Below are 19,045 nucleotides of genomic sequence, written 5' to 3' on the forward strand. Positions count from 1 at the left end.
AGGGAGAGAGACCGACCGCCGGGGGCCGTCGGGTGGAGGGAGAGAGACCGACCGCCGGGGGCCACCGAACACCGCTGGACGAGCCTCCTGGACTCCCCTGGAGCGCTACCCAGGTTATTGGGGCCTGGACGTGGCATTTGGTCACTCTGAGGGTGACAAATGCCAGTGCGGGGGGGCTGTCCTCAGCTAGCTCTCGCCTCAGCTACCAAATGGGTGGGTGAAGATGAAGCCAGACCCACCCTGGCACTGCGCAGAGGATAGCAAAAGAGGGTCACCAAAGAAGGGAGATGCCCCATCCCTGCAAACATTCAAGACGGGCGGTCAGCGCTTTAGAGAAGCACAAGCCTCAGTTCTGACCGGAAGAAGTTTTGACAAGATTGGGCAATAAACAATTTAAAAACCCAATAAAACCCAATAAAGCCCAGTTAAAAAACAATAAGCCCCAATAAAAGCCAGTTTAAAACCCAAAACAACGCTCTCCTCTCTCACTCGGCACTCTGGAGAGTGTACGTGGACTCCCGTGTCCCGTTCTGGTCTCCCCAGGACAGGAAAGACACTGACAAACGCGGTGCGGGCCCAGCCCGGCGCCTTCGAGATGGTGAGGGGCCGGGGCATGTGGCACACCAGGGCAGGCGGAGGGAACTGCCGCCGTGCAGCTGGGAGAAGAGAAGGCTCAGGGCTGGGTCTGATCACTGATCTTCCACAATGCTGGAAAGCAATTGCTTTCCTGACCCAATACCACATAGAAAACCATCCTGTTGATCTCCCACACGCACTTCACTATTGCTAGTTTTGGAATCCAGAACAGCAAAGGCCTTGTGTAATCAATCAATAAATAAATAAATAAATAAAAGAGAGAGAGCTCCATTTCCCCCAGCTTGCATCCCTCCTCTCTTTGGTAGGGTACAAGCCACGGGCTCATCTCTCCTACCTGCTTGATCAAACAAGAAGTATGAGAGCACTCAAGTGCGAGTGTCGTTTGCCAACACGCATGGAAGCGGCCTCGCATCTCTAGTTCACGAGACAGGTGAGAAAAAAGCTTCACCTCAATGCTAAGAGTAAAACACAGAAGTGGAGCTTTGCCATGAAAACTGGTTCTACAGGAAAAAATACCTCCGGGAGCTCCTGAGCTCCTCTGGCTTTAAGGTCTTTAACCCCACAGCCAGCAGGGAGCAAGCCGTGCTGTCAACTACTTTTTTACACCTTGGTTTCCACTCAACAGCACTGATTGCTTTGCTCCCACGTGGAGCCATGGAGCGGACTGGCAGGTATCCAGCACAGGTTACTGGAGCCCAGGGCTTGCTGCAAACCAGGGAACACACAAAACTGACAGTCCTGGTGCACCTCAGGGACTTCATATCCAGTTTGCTCTGTACATAGGTGAAAACATTGGGGCGGTAGGGTTTGGTTTGGTGTGGTTTACGAGAGGGTTTTGGCTTTGGTTTTGGTTTTCTTTCTAGCTGCTACATCATCTCTCTCCCTCTTTGAGCAAAAAAAAGGCAACCTATTCCATCGCTTACTCCTGTATTTTCATGCCCTTCCAGTTCTCTCTTTTTTAACACTTGCCTAGCTTTATTGCGCTCCCAGACAGAATAGGAAACCCCATTCGGCACCCTGGCAAGAGGGGCTAGAATGAAACAGCACTCATTCATTCACAGATGAGTTGCGGCTAAATTACTAACACACCCGAGAAGCAGCACGGTGGGAAAAGGCAGTTCTGAACATACACAGGCAGGAGGGCTGTTTCCATCCAGTCCCTTTTCAGAGCAGAGTAGCCCCAAGTGAAAACTGCCCTTCTTCAACGGTTTCAGGAGAAAAAGGGGATCCATTTGCTCACCATTATAATGCAATTCGCATTACTCAACGCTCTATTATTCTTACTGACTACAGCCTTCAGTGCATTTTCATTAACTAAGGGCCCTAAAAGCAGCAGGGAACAATTTAGGATCTCATGGGAGGGTTTGGGTATGCATCTGTAGTAGTTGCAAATTCGACCTAGTTCCTATTTACTTCAGACACAACCAGGAGCAACTGACACACCTTTGGTCGGAATCGGGCAGTCTGGGTCAGGTCTCGAGACAGACAGGGCCTGACTCCTTCCAAATACGTCTTTGGTAAACACTGGAATCCACAGGGGCAGTCTACATTCAACACAGGAGACTGGGGACATGTTTACAGCAGGCACTGGAGCACGTTACTCCTCCGCGAAGAGCATCCAGGTCTGCCTTCAGAATTGAAAGCAACACAACTGTGGCAATCAAGGGACCGTATGCACAAAAGGTTGCTCCCAAACGCAAGTCAGTTCAGCCGGCTTTGCTGTAGAGTCTGGATGGAGAGCAGCATCTCCAGGGCACGGCTCTCGTCATCCTCAGGTAAGTGGAATGAACTGTCCTTCGGAGGTACTGCCGTGCTCCCATAAGTAAGAAGAAAGCTTAGACAATTTGCTTCTTCACATGAGGGGAAATGAATTCCAACAAAAGTGAGTTGGCACAATCACCCGGCAGAGCTGTGGCAGAGCGATAAACGGAGCTTGGGTTTCTCATTTGTCCTCTTTTAGATCACAGTTAAAAGATTTAATGATATCTTCACCTACCTTCTATTTCTAAATAATCCTAAGTCTCTACTTTCATTAGCACAGCCATAGCAAATGAAGTTTGTTTCAGTGCAAACGAGTTCTACTGTGGATAATCATAATCTCCTTATTGCGCAAAAACTGTTGTAATCTCATTATACATTCAGGATGCCAACTCTTGTACTTACCGCTACGCCTGTCTTGAAAAGCAGGTAATGGACTGTCTGTGTCACATCTGCAGCATGCATTAGGTTGTGATATGGGTTTTTGTGCTTGCTGTAGCCAACCTCCAGAGCTTCCACAAAGGACACCAGGGCAGAAATGGGGATCTGAGTAAAGCAGACAGAATTAAAAACGAAATAATCACCTTTAATGGCTATCATTCAGAGGGGAGCATTTTGATAAGAGGTCCCAAAGAGCAGTTTGTACTTCACAGATAAATAACATGCTAAAACATCTGAAACAGGCACGAGAGAGAGAGAGAGAGTGAATCCAGGTTAATTCCTCAAACTGGCTTTCCCATCCCTAATTACATTATGGATGAATCATTCCCACACATAAACACACAAAAGTATGTATACTATGAAATGCCATCTGGAAGACACATGCAGTATGAAAAGTAACAGAGAGCACTTGATTGATTCCCCGTGGAGAAATATTTCTAATTAGGCCACAAGCATCTGTCTGTTCCCCTGACAACCCACTGGAATATATCTCTGCTTTACTATTGACATTCAAGATTTTCTAATGAAACACATCATATAGCAAGTCTGAGATACTCTACTAAGAGAAGTATCGTTTATCAGACCTCTGGCTTTTCACAGCAAAATCCAGCCTGCCCATCCTACGGGCTTGCCATGCTTTTCTGACTCCAAAAGTAGAACTGTGCACACTCAAGAACATGCAGTTTAGGGGATTTTTAGAGAGGAGACTACACAGGTGGTGTCAGCTGCAACATATGCAACTGGCAACATGGGTTCTTCAGTTTCATCTGCTTATATGGCAAATACCCTAACCGCTCATATTTCCATAGTTAGAGGAGCATTGTTGTTCTCCTCTTGGGTACATATCAGGGGAGGATGCAATTCTGACCAGTTACCTTCTTCAAACATTTCTAATTGGGTACAGGCAGTTCCTGAAGAAGTACAGGAACCAGAGACCTGTAAACCCTTTCCAGCCAAAGTGAGTGAGGACACCCAGGGAGTGGAAGTGTCAATGGAAGAAGGGACAGCAGAATATTTGTGTGGGGAGAATGGTCAAGATCCGAGAGCAACGTTTTTGCTATCCAAATTTAAGCCTGTTCAAAGCTGGAGGAAAAGATATGTCACATTTGTATCTGCAAACCTCTGTAACAATTCTAGAATTATAGGATAGTTTGGGTTGGAAGGGACCTTTAAAGGTCATCTAGTCCAACCCCTCCTGCAATGAGCAGAGACATCTTCAACTAGATCAGGTTGCTCAGAGCCCTGTCTAACCTGACCTTGTAGGTTTCCAGGGATGGGGCATCTACCATCTCTCTGGACAACCAGTTCCAGTGTTTCACCACCCTCATTGTAAAAAATTTCTTATATCTAGTCTAAATCTACCCTCTTTTAGTTTAAAACCACTACCTCTTGTCCTATTGCAACAAGCCTTACTAAAAAGTTTGTCCCCATCTTTCTCATAAGCCCCCTTTAAGCACTGAAAGGCCACAACAAGGTCTCCCTGGAGCCTTCTCTTCTCCCAGTTGAACAATCCCTTTCTTCATAGGAGAGGTGTTCCATCCCTCTGACCATTTTTGTGGCCCTCCTATGGACATATTGGAGTGGGTCCATGACTTTCCTGTACTGAGGACCCCAGAGCTGGATGCAGTACTCTAGGTGGGGTGTCACCAGAGCAGAGTAGAGGGGCAGAATCACCTCCCTTGACCTGCTGGCCGTGCTTCTTTGGATGAATTTGAATTTGAATTCAAGCTCTCCTTTTTTGCCTGCACACTTCAGAGTCCTATGAATCTCAGGAGAATGACACCATTGTTCCCACCAGATTAAATGTAGTATTTCCCATTCCATGGGAAAGCCTGTTTGGAAGCCCGTATACTTCATGGTGTCCCATTGCAATCAGAAGTACTACTTAAATAACATTTGGTCTTGCTTACTGGGGAAAATGCAGAGTCCACAAAGCCTTCGAATAGCGCTATAATTGCATTCTGAATGGAACAAAGCAGGATGAAAGGGAAGTTGAACAAAATCCAAGATGGAAGAGACCTATCTTCTAACTACTGACCTTGAAACGGTTGATCAGATCATAGCGTGTGAGAAGTTCATAGAAAATGAATTTCAGTGCATGATCCCCACTGGCATCATTTAGTGCAAATACATCAAAGGACCACTTGTCTACATTCTGCAAGAGTGGGTAGAGAAGACAGTTAATATGGTCATCCCTTTTACAACGATAGTTCAATTTCTATCACATTACATCTACAAATGGAGAATAAGTGCATAGCTTTTTTTTTTAACTTCTTCAATTTCATTTAACCAATGTAGTCTAACTTACTCATCAGTATTGTATGACTTGTGTTTAAGAACCTTCCATTAAGAACACATATGCTGTTTGTTTATTATAAACATAGCAATTCTCCACACCAGAATTTAATCAGCAAAGGCTGAATCCAAACCCGTAAGAATTTTGCTTTGCTTTAGTACCTGAAACGTTGGGATGGCCCTATTGTGACTGATTTACCCTTCTCTGTCCCCTACTCACGTGCTTTGTCTATGAAAAAGAATATTAACTTTGAAGGAAACAGGAATCATGAAGATATGCTTTTTAATGATATTAAAGCCTCTGGATTTTTCTGTCCCTATAGAGTTCTTATGACTTTGTATTATGAGCAAAGCACTCCAATGCTTCACTCATGCTCAAAACAGAGTAAGGTGGCATGCTTTTTGCAGTAAAAAAATCCCAGGCACCTGTGGTCATATTTTTACAACTTACTGTTCAATCAACCAAAATAATAACTAACTAGAAGAACTATCTTGCTAGACCCAAAGAACAACTTAGTTCCTTCTGATTTTAATATTAATCCTGAATTGTGATTATTGCAGCTTAAATTGCCCAAAGACAGCATGATGCTAATTTTCCTTTTTTTTTTTTTTAAAGATAAGTGAGTCCACTGGGGCACTCAGAAAACTACAGAGCAAGAGAAAATCACAGTAATGTTACATTAAGTGCTAATAATGATGCAAAAACCAAGCTTTATAACAGAAGAGTAAACATCTAATTCCAGTTGGGAAAGTTCCAGTCAGCTGTAAATGATATATTAATGCTGCAGGGTGGTCAGTCAAGAGACTGAGGAGGGAAAGTTCACTTCCCAGCTCATAAAGCTAAAGTATAAGGTATAAACCTTCTTGCAGAAGGTTGAGTTCAAATCTCAACTCTTAGGGAAGGCCGTGGCAGCTGACAGCACTCATTTTCTAGCAAGATAAAGCTCCTTGAGATCAGAGTTGCATGTTCCTGAAACTCTATGAACCCTTCTCTCCTCCTCCTAGCAACAAAGAGGAAAGGTGCAGAAGGAGTTATAGCTAGAAGAATGATACACAGATCAACCATGCAGCTGCACCTGGCACAGGACCAGCTCTCAATCTCTCTTGCCTGCTGAGAACTTTGATGTACTTCCCAAAGGGATTTATCCCAATGACTCTCTTTAAACTGCATATTAAAGATTGACATCAGTACACTGAAGTTTCCCTCCACTTTCAAACTCTGTTGCAGGTTACCTTTGCATTTCTTTGGGGTGCTTTCACCAAGAAAGAAAGATGACTACATATCACACATGTATGTGCACAGTCGGTCTCAGTGCAAGAAATGGTGTTTGGCTAGACATAATGTTGAATACTGCTAAGGATTAGAGTCTAAAAATCTGCCATCTTTTTTAGCAATACTAAAAATCCTAAATTACAATTATCTACCAAGCTCTTAAAGCCCAATCCACCTTTGTTGTTTGTTGTCATGGTCATGTTCCAAGTAAGGACCTGACTTCAAGTCAAATGCAAAGGACAGTGACCTTTAACCGCCTTGTGGGCGGTCACCCATGTATCAGCATAGCTACAGGACTTCTTACATTCTGAACAAGACCAGTGTATTTCGGTACTGTCCTTCTCCAGCATAGGCTGATCTTGACAACCTTGCTACTTGCATAGCGTTGATTACACAGAGCTGAGTATGCCTCTTGTGGAAGAACAGTCCACAGAAAGATTAATTAATGAGTGAATATCAAGGATGCTGAAGATTCAGCTCTGCTTTCACCTACCCCAGTAAATCACTTGCTTGCTGAGCAGTTGATATTACAAGCTGTGTGGAGCCCACACATTGAAGGCAGGGTCAAGCTTCTCCAGAGATGATTTGTGGCCCAAGTCACAGAAGAGCAATCATAAATTGCAACTTTTCAACACTTTCAGTAGGCGTTGGAGAGGAAAAACAACCAAGAGAGGAAAAAGTTCCACCAAGAAAACATGTTTTGAAGCCCTTGAACAAACTTAGAAAATGGGCAAGAAAAATAATGCCCAAAGCATCCACTGAGTCAATTTTATGTATTTTCCTGGTTTTTGAGTGTTTTTATTTTGTAATCACTTATCTCAGTCAAGGAAGCAAATTAATTTAACACTTGCATGTATATAATAATTTACTTTTGGGTCCTATAGCATTGAAAATAATGTCTCAGCTATGCTGAAATTTAATTCACTGTAAGGCAATCTTATCTTGTAAAAATAAAAAAGCTTTGTTCCTCTATATGTTTTTCCTACAGTTAATGTTGTGCTCTTGCAGCAGATAAAATTTACCAAATTGTGAAATTGCAGAATAGTACATCAGAATTGTTCTTTTGCATGAAATAATGGTTAACCACATAGACAATAAGTTTCATAGTAGTGATATCTAGATTTTAATGAGGGAGAAATCCTTGCTCTTGTCAAGTCAACAGAAGTTTTGCTATTGACAATAATGACAGCAGCATTTTACCCTGAATATCTAGGGGGAAAAATCCTCTTAACAGAAGCATGGAAGTGTCACAGATGGCTTAGAGGCTTGCAGCAACACCAGTTACACTTTGAAAATTAGTGGATTTTATGACCTTAAAAAATAATTTAACACAGAAGTGATCCCTATAATGGGGAGAGATCTAAAGGGAGGCAGAACTTCACAGATGTCTTGTGAAGGAGGAGAAAACCAGTTTCTTCTCCCTAAGGAGAGCAGGAGAAGCAAGGGATGGGAAACTTTCTGTGCTTCACTTCTCTAGGTCACAGGCCCTTTAGCCTCAGCTGAAATGTCATAAGCTGCTCTAATGTCACATATACCCACTGTGGTGTAACTGCAAATAGATCCAAGGTGTCTTACTTCTCAGTTCTGTGTCAATATTACTCGGCCATTGCTCCACTGCTTGAAGGAACCTAGAGATGAAGTGAAACACCAGTTCTTCCTAAATGCTCAGTTTCCTGCCTTTCTGTCTGTCCTTAACCTTGGAGACTTCGTTTGTTTTATAAGCCAACAAGCAGATTCAGGGATAGGTGTTACTCTTCTCAACACTACTGGAAGGCCTGACACTTTTGTAGCCACAGACAAGCAGAAGTCTATACTGCAGACACTGTAAATGACTACAGGTTCTGTGTTCATTACTTGTACATTAGCTAGCCCAGAAAACATTGCCCTGACAGCATGAGCATCAGAAAAAGCTGAAAAAATCACTTCTAAAGCAGGTAACTACTTCAGCAACTAGTTAATGTGAAGTTCTGTCTCTAGCACTACACTGCTGAACAGCAGATCACCACAGCTTACTGGGTAAATTAACATACTTACTTATTCAAACATGTCTGTATGAATGGTATGTATGGCCACTATTCAAAAGAGAGACAAGGCTGATCATCCCTTTTGTGGCAACAGATCTTACATCACCACACCCATGTCATGCAGAACGGCAACAGGCTACTGCAGTAGAAAAATCAGTATCCAATATATAGATATATAGAGAGATGTTGTGCAATCAATTAAAAAAATTGCCTAACTTCTCATCCACTGAAAAAGTGAGAGAGATTATACAACTAGGACTTGCACTGCTACCACTCCATCTGCATTTTTTACAGAAGCTGCAGTATTTCATTGTTTTATTAAAACCAACCTCATTTTGCCAAGCTGATTCCACAGCTTTGGGTTACTCAGTGCAGATGTCCTGTTGGCCATGGCAGCAAAAAGGAGAGCACATAGTTCAAAAATAAACTAGTTTTGACTCCATGTCATCTCAATCCTTGTCCTTAGTAGCATGACTCTGAGGGGAATGTTGATTATGGCAATCCAGAACAGCTGAAGAGATGTGTGTGGTACACTCCTACACCCTTTTGCATGCTTAAACCATCAGCTCGTTTTACAGAGCACATCAAGCAGTCAGGTAGTTGTAAGGTTTTTTTACATGGCTTTAATGGACTGAAGCAAGCATCAAAATGTGCCATTTTCCATTAAGGAGATGGGACTGAGAAATTCAAGATGAAGTATTATTTCAAAGACAGAAGACTTCTTCAAAACAAGTAACTCCTTTTTCAACCACATCCACTACCAAACCCAAGGCCATCCAGGCAAAGACATGTTCTCAAAATAGTTTTGGAAGAAAATACATCCTAGAGTGCACAGTGGCCAAGCAGCAGTTATTTCACTGTGAGCAAACTTAGTCAATGCCTTTGTTGTTATTGATGTGTCTTAACTTACTTTAGATGATTAGTCCTCTTTATGACCCGTAATCATTTAAAAACATAGAAAGAGGAGAGGGTTTCTGTAAGGTTTAAGTTAGCTGAGAGCAGCTGATGGCTCTTGAATTGTCTTGTTACTGCTGAGGAGCTCAGGAGAAGAGGTACCATTATAGATATGCCTCATAAGCTGGTTATGGGGTGTAGTTCTAAAAGAACAAAGACTTTAGATCCAATTTGCAGGAGTGAAGCTAACGCTTGTCAATCTGCAGTTGGAAAAAGGTGTGGATGGATGCTTTGATTCTGTACATGAAAGGCATGTTTGATCATTCTTCTTGCATTCAATGGACCTTCTGTAATTCATCTTTTGATGAGTTGTACTATCCAAACCAAAAAGGACTCAGTACCCTTACTGCAGGTCTTTCCAGTGTGGAGTAGAGCAGCAGGATTGCTTCATGAGCTTTACACGTAATGCCCCTGTGTATTGCCCCACTGTATCACCTTTTTTTACAGTTGCATGGCATGGATGAACCACATGCAACATGTAATCTGCAAAGCTGCTGTGTACGCAGTTGGTTGCTAACTTGTGTTTGTAGTCTTGATAATTCCTGCCTAAGTCAAGAACTTCACAATTGTCCCACGGATTAAACCTTTTTTTTTTTTCAGACTACTTCTGACTAATCAGTTTTTCTCTGAAACCTCAAAACTCATGAAAGGGTCATTATTCCTAAACCGATTGTCACCTCGAAGACCTGAAGCTGAGCAACGCAAGAAATTCACTTCTCTCACAGCAACTGATCCTTTTCTTTCTCTACCTCTCTCCATCTGTTTTTTCTTTCTTCCCCATGGGAGGTTGTGGTTGATTCCACCATGTTACTAAGTCCTCAGTTTAATCACTGTAATTTAGAACAGAGCTGTAACCTTCACAACCTGAAAATGGCCACAGCCTTGAACTCTCTTCTTTCCTTTATTGAAAGGATATTCCCTTAGGTCAGTAAACGATTAATGTATGTGAACTAAACTAAATGTCAGAGAGAAGGGCAAGTACTAAGACCCCCTTACCAAGTCAAATATCACAGTGTTATCTTGATGCTTTGTACAGAACCCGCCCCAACACCTTTTTATTGGGATTACCTTTAGCACTCCAATTACAGCTGGTGGGTAGCTCAAACCGACCATATTTGAAGTCCGTCTATACATTCTACAAAGATAAAATAGATAAGGCAATGCATAAATAGAATTAAACAAAACAAACCAACCAACCAAAAATCGTGAAGCATCAGACCATTACATGAGACCTTATTTAGCCCACAAAACCCTAACTGCAACTTTGTTTGTTTTCTTCCTTCTTGTTCCTAACTTGCACAACATTCTCTATACCATTCTTATTGTATAGCCTAACCTGAGACTATACACTCCCCAGTATCTCATAGCTTGGCTACCTGGCAGGACATCACAGAGAATCTGCCAATATCAGGTCTTCATCAGAGGGAAAGACTACACTCAAATAAACAAGATGTTCCCCATTTTCCACTGCAGATGACCATACTGCTTTTTCATTTCCCTCACTGGTCTACATGCAAGCTAATTCTAAATGCATTTCAGAAATCATTTGTTGTCTGCAATGAATCAACTCTAGTTTGGTACAGCTGTTACTTTTGTCTGCATTTTTTTAAGACTGATATAAAATCTTTGGGGTGTTTGCTCTGTGTGTGTATGTGTTTGAGGGAGAGAGAGAGAAAGCATAAGGCAATAATCAACATCTTCAACCATACTGAACAACGCACTGAAGTATGTACCAGATTTTAAACTTGTTTTCAGGCTACACTGTGTTTAACAGGCTTGGTGAATGCAGAAACACTGTCATAGCTAAAATGCCCTTCTGCAGGTCACCCGTTTTTGCACTTAAGCAACATAGGACTAAAAGGAGGTGATGGAAAGCTCTCTTCTCCCATCTGAAATGATGCTGTGTGAAGTCTTCTTTCACTTCCCTTTTTCTTTGTCATGTTCTGTACTCAGACCTGAAAAAAATCATCCCCCTTTGGAGAATTAAATTCACCCATTCCCCAAATTATAGAATTTCTTACCCCCTCCTCCCTCCAGTCAGGAGCCGCATAGCCTTCTCTTAAACGACAGTTCAGGCAGAGCCCCTCTCCCTTAGCTCAGAAGAGCCACAGCCCTCCTCTGCTGCCATATCGTATTTGAACACTTCCTCCTTTAGGCCACAGTGATTCAGATCAGCTGGAAAACAGCCTCCTGCATCCAGCTCTCTGCAGTTCATTTACTTCCTTGTTGAGCAAGCCCCCCACTGAGAGTGAGGGTTAATTCACAAATAGCCTGTCAAACCTAGGAGAAACCCATTCCAAGGAGAAATGACAGGTCTAGTCTTATCACAATTTGCTGCCACTCTTAACACATGTACAGTAACTTTGGTACACAGATAAAAAAATCGGCTATAGACATGCCAGAGGAGGCTTCTGTGTGTCTGTGTGGCTTGTGGTCCACCGATACGCCCAGCCTCCTGCACAGAGGGCTGGTAGGCTGCCACTGTGATTCTGATGAACAGTGAAAGGCACTCTGCTCTTCCATTCCCGATTTGAGTTTTGCTGTAGAGACCTGGGACCTGCTGTCTTTCATGCTGCCTAAAGTCTGCTGACAGTTTCACATGCACCAGCCCTCCTTCTAGCTTCAAGGAGGAATGTCAGTGCAGAGTGGTTACTCAGTAAGAAAAAGTAAGATTGGAAGTCAGTCCAAATTGAAATGACTAAATGTTTCAAAGGGTTCAGAAAGTAAAATCAGTTTTAGCAGTAGGTTCTGATGCAAATCACAACAGAGAAAGAAGGCTGAGAGGACTCAATGGGTTTTTTGAAATCTGCCCTGGGCTCCGAAGTTTTCACATCTGTCTTGGTCTATAGTTCATACCAGCAATACTATAATACAGGATTTTCTTCTGTTTCTTAGCAGTTCTTCATAAATAAAACTAGACCACAGAAGTAAACAGAGGTAAGGGAGGGCTTGGTCTGGGCTGACCGAATTTTAAAAGCTGTTATTGTTGACCTAGGGCTATGCAGAGGTGCATATTCTCTGTCAAAACTATCCCAACTGTGCTATTACATCCATATTATGCTAAGAACAGATCAGTATGTGCTGTTTCAAGCTGCAATCAATTACTTAATCCCAGGTTTCGAGGTGCTATCCAGATCTGTGTAGAACATCATTAGAAGTATATTAAAGTATTCTTCATTCAATAGCGTCATCTTCTAGTTCTCTGAGGTCTTTTGGCCTAAGGTACTCTCCTCCATCTCCTGTCATTGTGTCATCACGTACCACAGGTGCAATCTGCCGTACCTGGGCAGCTACTAGAACAAAGTAATTACATGCTCTGTTACCTTTCCACAAATATCCCAGCTTGAACTGCATGGACAATACTCCTGAACCGGGGTTTTTCCTCCGTCCTTTTGAGCATCATCCCCATTTGCCGTGTGAAGGTAGAAGCCAACCAGTCCCGGACCTCCGAGGGCACAGAGTCAGACTGGATGTCACTGAGCTCATCTTCTGTGTCCAGTAAACGCCTAGAAGGGGGAGGGAAAAGATGGGTAAACAGACTTCCTTGGAGAGCATTGCAACATTATTAACAAAAAAGAAACTCACATATATTCTAATTAAAGCAGTTGCTAAATGTCTTTGGTTCGTCAGCCCTAATGGAACACACTTGCACAAGTCTTCAACAGATTGCTTATCCTCTTGTATAGTTAAATGTCAGATTGTGAAACTCACTACTAGGCCAACAAACAAGAAGTATCAGCCTTCTGAAGCACAACTACATAATCACCCATTGACTTATCTTCAGCTCGTCAGTATTCCTGACCTTTCTGCCCTTCAGAGCTTATTTACAGACATGTCTAACTTCACAGTTAGTATCATACAGTCTTCTCCTTTCTCATTCTGGTCATATGAAGTGACTCTACAAGTGCATTTAGCACTGGCGAAATGGCATATAACAGAAAGGGGAACTCCTCTGCAATGTCTTACCAGTCTACCTCTATCATAATCTGGAGTAAAAATTTTTTTAATTTCAAAGACTTGATACAAGTGAAAAGATTTAACACTATTCAAAAGGAATAGAGGAGTAGGAATTTAGAAACTTTCAGAAAAAGCAGGACAAAATTATTATGAAAAAATTTCTCCAAGAGAATATGTATTAAATTTATGATTGCTTTTGATCTCCTCCCCTGCCCCAGAAAACTTAAAGAAGCTTTTAGACCAAGGATTGAAGATCTGCTCTGCACAGAATACAGTATTTTAATGATTAAAAACATATTATCTGTGAGTAATAAATCTTGGCTAAAACAACTTTCCCAACTGACGTGTAAATTACAATTCTGCGTTGTTAGTACTAGATATAAGAAGAATGCTGATGTCTGTAGTTAACTCACCTAGTTTCGTCAATGTATACTGACTCAAGAACAGTCGCAGCATATTCCAAATTTTTCTTTAGGTCTACAACTGAAGCTTCCCCTCTCTCTAACTGCTTTACCAAAGACCGCAATCTAGAGAAAAGGAAAACAGAAACCTGATTAGTACAAACAGAAATTGGTTTGAGAGTGAGCATCAGTTCAAAACTGGATCCGTCATGAGACCTAGCATACATGACTGGCAGGTGAAAACTTTTGGAAGTCTACAAGGTTCCTTAAGCCATATATAAGAAATCAACAAAAATAACTTTTCAAAGATCATCACAATGATGTCAGGCAAACGTCACATTATATTTAGGCTCAAATAAGTCAGCAAGTTATGACTGTCCCCTACTCATACTGAAATAAATTAAAATAGAAATCACCTAGAATTTAACACAGTAGCTAGGAGAGGGAAATTTCATTCCAGCCATAAGAAAGGAAGTAACTTCTTGAGTAGTATCTGTTGACAAATGTCAGCCATTTATGATGATTGGTGTACACATACGCAAAATTGTGTTAAGAGTATATTTAGAAATACCATTGCAGAAATACTGTACAAGGTTAGGAAATGCTATGATTTTCTTTAGATCAAGAGGCCACCTTTAGACTATACCATCTATATTAAACAGAACTCATGGAAGTGTTTTTATAAGGTTGTTATTATTATTATTGGCAGGGGGAACAGACTTTCTGAAAACAAAAATTTGTGCAGAAAATGTCTCCTGTGTCAAAGACAATTAATATATTTGTGCAATTTTCTTTTGTCTTTTCCTCTCCTTCAGTCTACTTTCTGTGGCAAATTAGAAAAACAAAAAAAGGAAGAAAGAGGAGAAGAAAATGTAAAAGTAGAGTAAAATCTAAATATTTTAAACAAGCCAAGAATATACATGCTTACAATTAGAAGAAAATTATCATTCCTTTAAAAGGACAATGGGATAAAGATTTGACATGTTAAAACATTTTTGTGACTGTCTTCATCCTTGTTAAACAGCAGTTAAATAAACATTCAAATATATATTTAACAGTGTAGCAGAAATAAGTTGTTAATTTGCCCTGTTCAAGATGCAAAAATGTAGCGGAGTAGTCATGTCACCTAAAATTTGTCTTCGACTTAGGAGACTACTCTTCCTCAGCTTTTTCCATAGTCCATGGAGAAAAATAAACTTTTCCACAAGGTAATTCAGAGGTAGAGCCCAATATAGGTGCCTGCTCTCACTTTATTAACCGTAGTGGAAGCCCAACCTCCTACAGTAGACACGTGCATGAAGTTCTTAAAATGAAGTGAGTATCTGTATTCCCTTGCTATCACAATGCCCCTGTGGCATCAGTGCTTTCAGAAGAAATCAAGTCTCCATGGGGCTGTATTTCATGGCAGAGCTGAGGAGCAGTCAGTCTACCCATGTGCACTGCACTAATAGCTCTTTGCAGCTGGGTTTCCTTCCCCCTCTCCTTTCCTCACATAAACGGTGAGGCTGTGGAGAACAAAAAATCTTAAAAAGTATTGTTCCTCTGCCTAGGTCACATAAATGCCACTCCTACTGACAGTGGTACTGCTGACACACAGCTACATATTTAGCTTTACAAAGAATCTTGAACAAGAAGTGGACCCTCCATCTCCAGGAGGATTAACTCATGCGCTTGTTGGCAGTTGAAAAACATAAGTATTGTTCAATACTTCATTCCCGATGTGAGAATGGAGATGGGAAGGTCAGTGATGCACAAATACACTGAACACAACTCTTCTCATCTCTGTAAACTAGGGGGAGAGCATTCAACTATGCCAGCACGTTTCCCTCCAATCTTGGAACCCAGCTCGGGGAATCCATAGAGCAACCCCAGCCCCACGGAAGCAGCAGCACGGCTCGGTGCTCCCGTACCCCTCTTCTGTGTAACTGCACCACCAGGTGTGAGCAGCAACACGTGTTTGATGAGCAGAGCTAGGAAGGGTGCTCCCCCACCTTTCAGGCTGATTCCAGCCCCAGGCAGTACACATGGAAGATGAATTCACATCCTCCATAGAGCCTAACCATTGATCTCTCCTATCCATTCCCAGCTTTTCTTGCCGATGCAGGAGGGGAGGACGAGGAAAAAGAGAAAAAACCAAAACAACTTCCACGTCCAAACAGTAAACATTGGTTCATATGCCTCCTCCTTCCTTGATCCCATGTATTGGCAGTCCAGAGATGTGACCCCTTAACTAGTTACCAGAAACACTGTTTGTACACAAGCCACAGAAGTCAATATTCCAGGAGGAACATTATCTTTGGCTCTTCCTGACTTTTATGTCATTGAATTAAGTACCCGCAGCTCTATGCCACAAGTCATTCAAAATTCATGTTCAATAATAGCACAGTGAGTAACGGTTGCTTCATGGCACCAACATTCATCATCAAAGAAGATTATGCAGACTACTGCGTGCATCAATCATTTGGAAAAACACAAGTACAGTTGTTATAATAAAACCTTGTCACACGATCAGCCGCTCTCAGGTGAAAAAAAATTACATTGTCTTTGTCTTACCATCCATTATCTTTAACTATTTCTGATTCATTGAGTCACAGCAGCTGCTGCCAGTTACCTTTACTAAATAAGAGCCTGGTGATAGTTTGTCTTTAATGCATTTCATGTATCTCCATTTTTTTAAATAGTCCTAAATGCAATCATAAAGTTAAGGCCAGGCTGTCCCACTGAAGGGCATCCAGGCAAATTTATTAGCTGAAAAATTCTGTTTCAGGGTGGCTGAAGTAATTCTGGAATTCAATCAAATTCACCAAACCATTTTGACTGAAATAAAAACATTACCACAAACTTTCAACATGTTTTATTTTTAGGAGCTTGTATTAAAGCAATGGAAGCAGAGGGCAAGATGCTGACTTCCTATCTTTACCCCATAGACTAGTCATTGCAGCAGGTGAGTAGGGTTCAGTCACATACTGTTCCACAGGAAAATGCCGAGTCTGACAGGCTACTGACTAAAAGAAACATACTGATATAATTATCATAATCAACTTTAGGAACCCAGTTCATCATTTACTTTGCTTTTATTGTAACTGTCTGTTTTGTGTGAACAAAATGCTGTTTTCAACCAAAGAATGTTTTGTTCTGTTCTGTTTAAAAAAGTTCATTATAGACTGATCAAAACCTAAATTTCCCTTGTTTCTTTTCTTTTTTTCTCCTTTTCCTTTCAAGTTCAGAACTAAAAATTTGCAGAGCTCTACCAGTTCTAGTTCCACTGAAGCCCCTGGAGCTAGTTGTAGGAGAAACAGCCAATTCCTGTGCATTAGGAGATCCAAGGCCAGAAGGGAGTTGTTAACCATTTCTAATATTAAGCTGTCTTAAGACCATGACACGTGCCACAAGTGAGCCAGGCTGTAGGTCAGCCAAAAGTTTCTCAGATTACAGTCATCAGCACAGCAGTTACAAAGAACTGGTTAGTCACACAATATTAGCTCTAAATCTAGTTGTTTAATTATATTACGATACAGCTAATGCCTTTCTTAATGAGATTTCCAAGGGAAGCTATTCCTCCAGTTTGCAAATTCTCTGTGAACATGTGCCAAATATTATGGAAAAACTCTGAAAGCCTTTGTTCTACTCACAGTTATTTCACATTTTAGTCCTCAGAATAACCCCTTAACTGCCCAAAAGGAAAGCCTAGTCCTGGGCAACATTAGGCATTTTAACTTCCTATTACCCCACAGGGAGCTCAAGTAGGTGTAAAATCTTGGAAAAGGGCCAGTTCCAGAATACAGCCTGCCGCACTGCCCTTCCAAGGAAAATACCTGTATGCACGCACTGTAAAAACCCCTAAGAGTATCTGCAAATAATCCCACTGAATTCAGCAGAGCAATACATTTGTGTAAAGCAGCCGGGTTGGGCCCTCAGTGAAGGTGAGAGGTTATCCAAAGCATATGCTGTTCCACAGCCCCACTCCCGCTCTTTTTAATGTTTCCCTAAAGTACTAGCTATCATAAGATTCAGGGAGCTAGAAAGCAGAAGACTAGAAACTGGGCAGCTGAACTCAGTTCAGGAAGGTTACACAGCTTGAAGACCCAAAGCCACTCTAGATCCAAACTGAGTAACAGGAAAAAGTGAGGCTGTTTTCAGCGTGTTCTTGAAATGTAAAATTTCTGAGTAACTGCTCCAAGCATTCTCCTCTCTGTTATAAATAAAACAGTATCTGTGTACAAATATTTATCTCCTTAGCTAGAGGGCTTGCTTTTATGCTGTTGATTTTTTTTAAAAATAGCATTACATATCACTGCAGAGAAGATTAACACCACTGCAGTCTGAATACCAGTCAGCTTCAATTAACATGCAAGGCACACGTATTGTCTGAATACTTAGGGCAAGTTCCTTTAACTGGTGTAAAGTCGGCAAAGCTGCGTGGCTAGTCTCCACCTTTATTTTCAAAGCTTTATGACTGTGATTTGCCACACATTTTCAACAGTACAACTCAATCTTTTTCTCTGAGAATCATTCTCATACCATTGGCCTGGCTGAGGAAAAAACTACTTTGAATGCACATTAAAAATAAAAATTGAAATAAAAATTATCTAGTATCATTACAGATTACCAAGGATGGAATATTTATCCCTGTTTTAGTCTTGATATTAACAGCTAAACAGTTTGAAATTGACAGCTGAATACGATTAATATGTTGTTTCAACCGTGACAGCCTACTACCTGACAGGTGAGGTCTGTAAAAAGCAGAGCAATTTTTTTACTATAGCTGGGAAAAGAGGGCAAGCTATTGAACACAGCACTGCTAGAGCTGGTTAAGTACTCTCTTGAGACAATGTTCTTTCATCAATTGTCACTAATTCTTTGAGATCAAAAGCTATTCACAAGCCTCTGCTAAGTCTGATACAACTTTCATTAAGAATGCCTGCAGTGGAATTTCATATCAAAACTGAGCCCTGCCCATGTAGTGAAGGCCCTCAGCAGAGAGGGGAAGCCTGGGCTGAAGTGACTGCCGCTTGGCCCCTTTTAACACATACTGAAATAGGAGACCCCAGAGCTCAGGTGACAGACTCAGGGAATCATCTTTGATCAGTCAGTCCTAAAGAACAGGCCGGTGGGAGAAAGGACTTACGCCCTAGACCAGAAGATCCTCATAAGTGGATGGATTATTTGCCTGGGTTGTGAGTTCAAAAGTTTGCTACAGATATGGGTTGGAAGAAATTATTCAAAGTTTCCTGTCTCCCATCTGAGGAAGAGGAGCGGAAGGTAGTTGTAGTCCACACCACACCAAAAAAGGTTTTTGATTTATCTTTCTGCAAAATATGAAAATGTTCTGAAAAACTTTAAGA

General features: G+C 41.5%; 1 protein-coding gene across 2 annotated transcripts in view; it reads right to left on the reverse strand.

Annotated features, from left to right (window-relative positions):
• PDE1C (phosphodiesterase 1C, calmodulin-dependent 70kDa) overlaps window positions 1-19,045 on the reverse strand; it is a 320,002-nt gene that overhangs the window by 69,646 nt on the left and 231,311 nt on the right. For both annotated transcript variants that reach the window (XM_010562366.1, XM_010562367.1), the window contains 5 exons: window positions 13,713-13,826; window positions 12,666-12,848; window positions 10,411-10,477; window positions 4,835-4,951; window positions 2,761-2,901 (listed from right to left, as the gene is read on the reverse strand). In XM_010562366.1, coding sequence (XP_010560668.1) covers window positions 2,761-2,901; window positions 4,835-4,951; window positions 10,411-10,477; window positions 12,666-12,848; window positions 13,713-13,826 — 622 coding nt within the window. The remainder of the gene's footprint in view (window positions 1-2,760; window positions 2,902-4,834; window positions 4,952-10,410; window positions 10,478-12,665; window positions 12,849-13,712; window positions 13,827-19,045) is intronic.

The sequence above is a fragment of the Haliaeetus leucocephalus genome, unplaced genomic scaffold (genome assembly GCF_000737465.1).
Source record: "Haliaeetus leucocephalus isolate CR32 unplaced genomic scaffold, Haliaeetus_leucocephalus-4.0 Scaffold159, whole genome shotgun sequence".
NCBI classification, from domain to species: Eukaryota; Metazoa; Chordata; class Aves; order Accipitriformes; family Accipitridae; genus Haliaeetus; species Haliaeetus leucocephalus.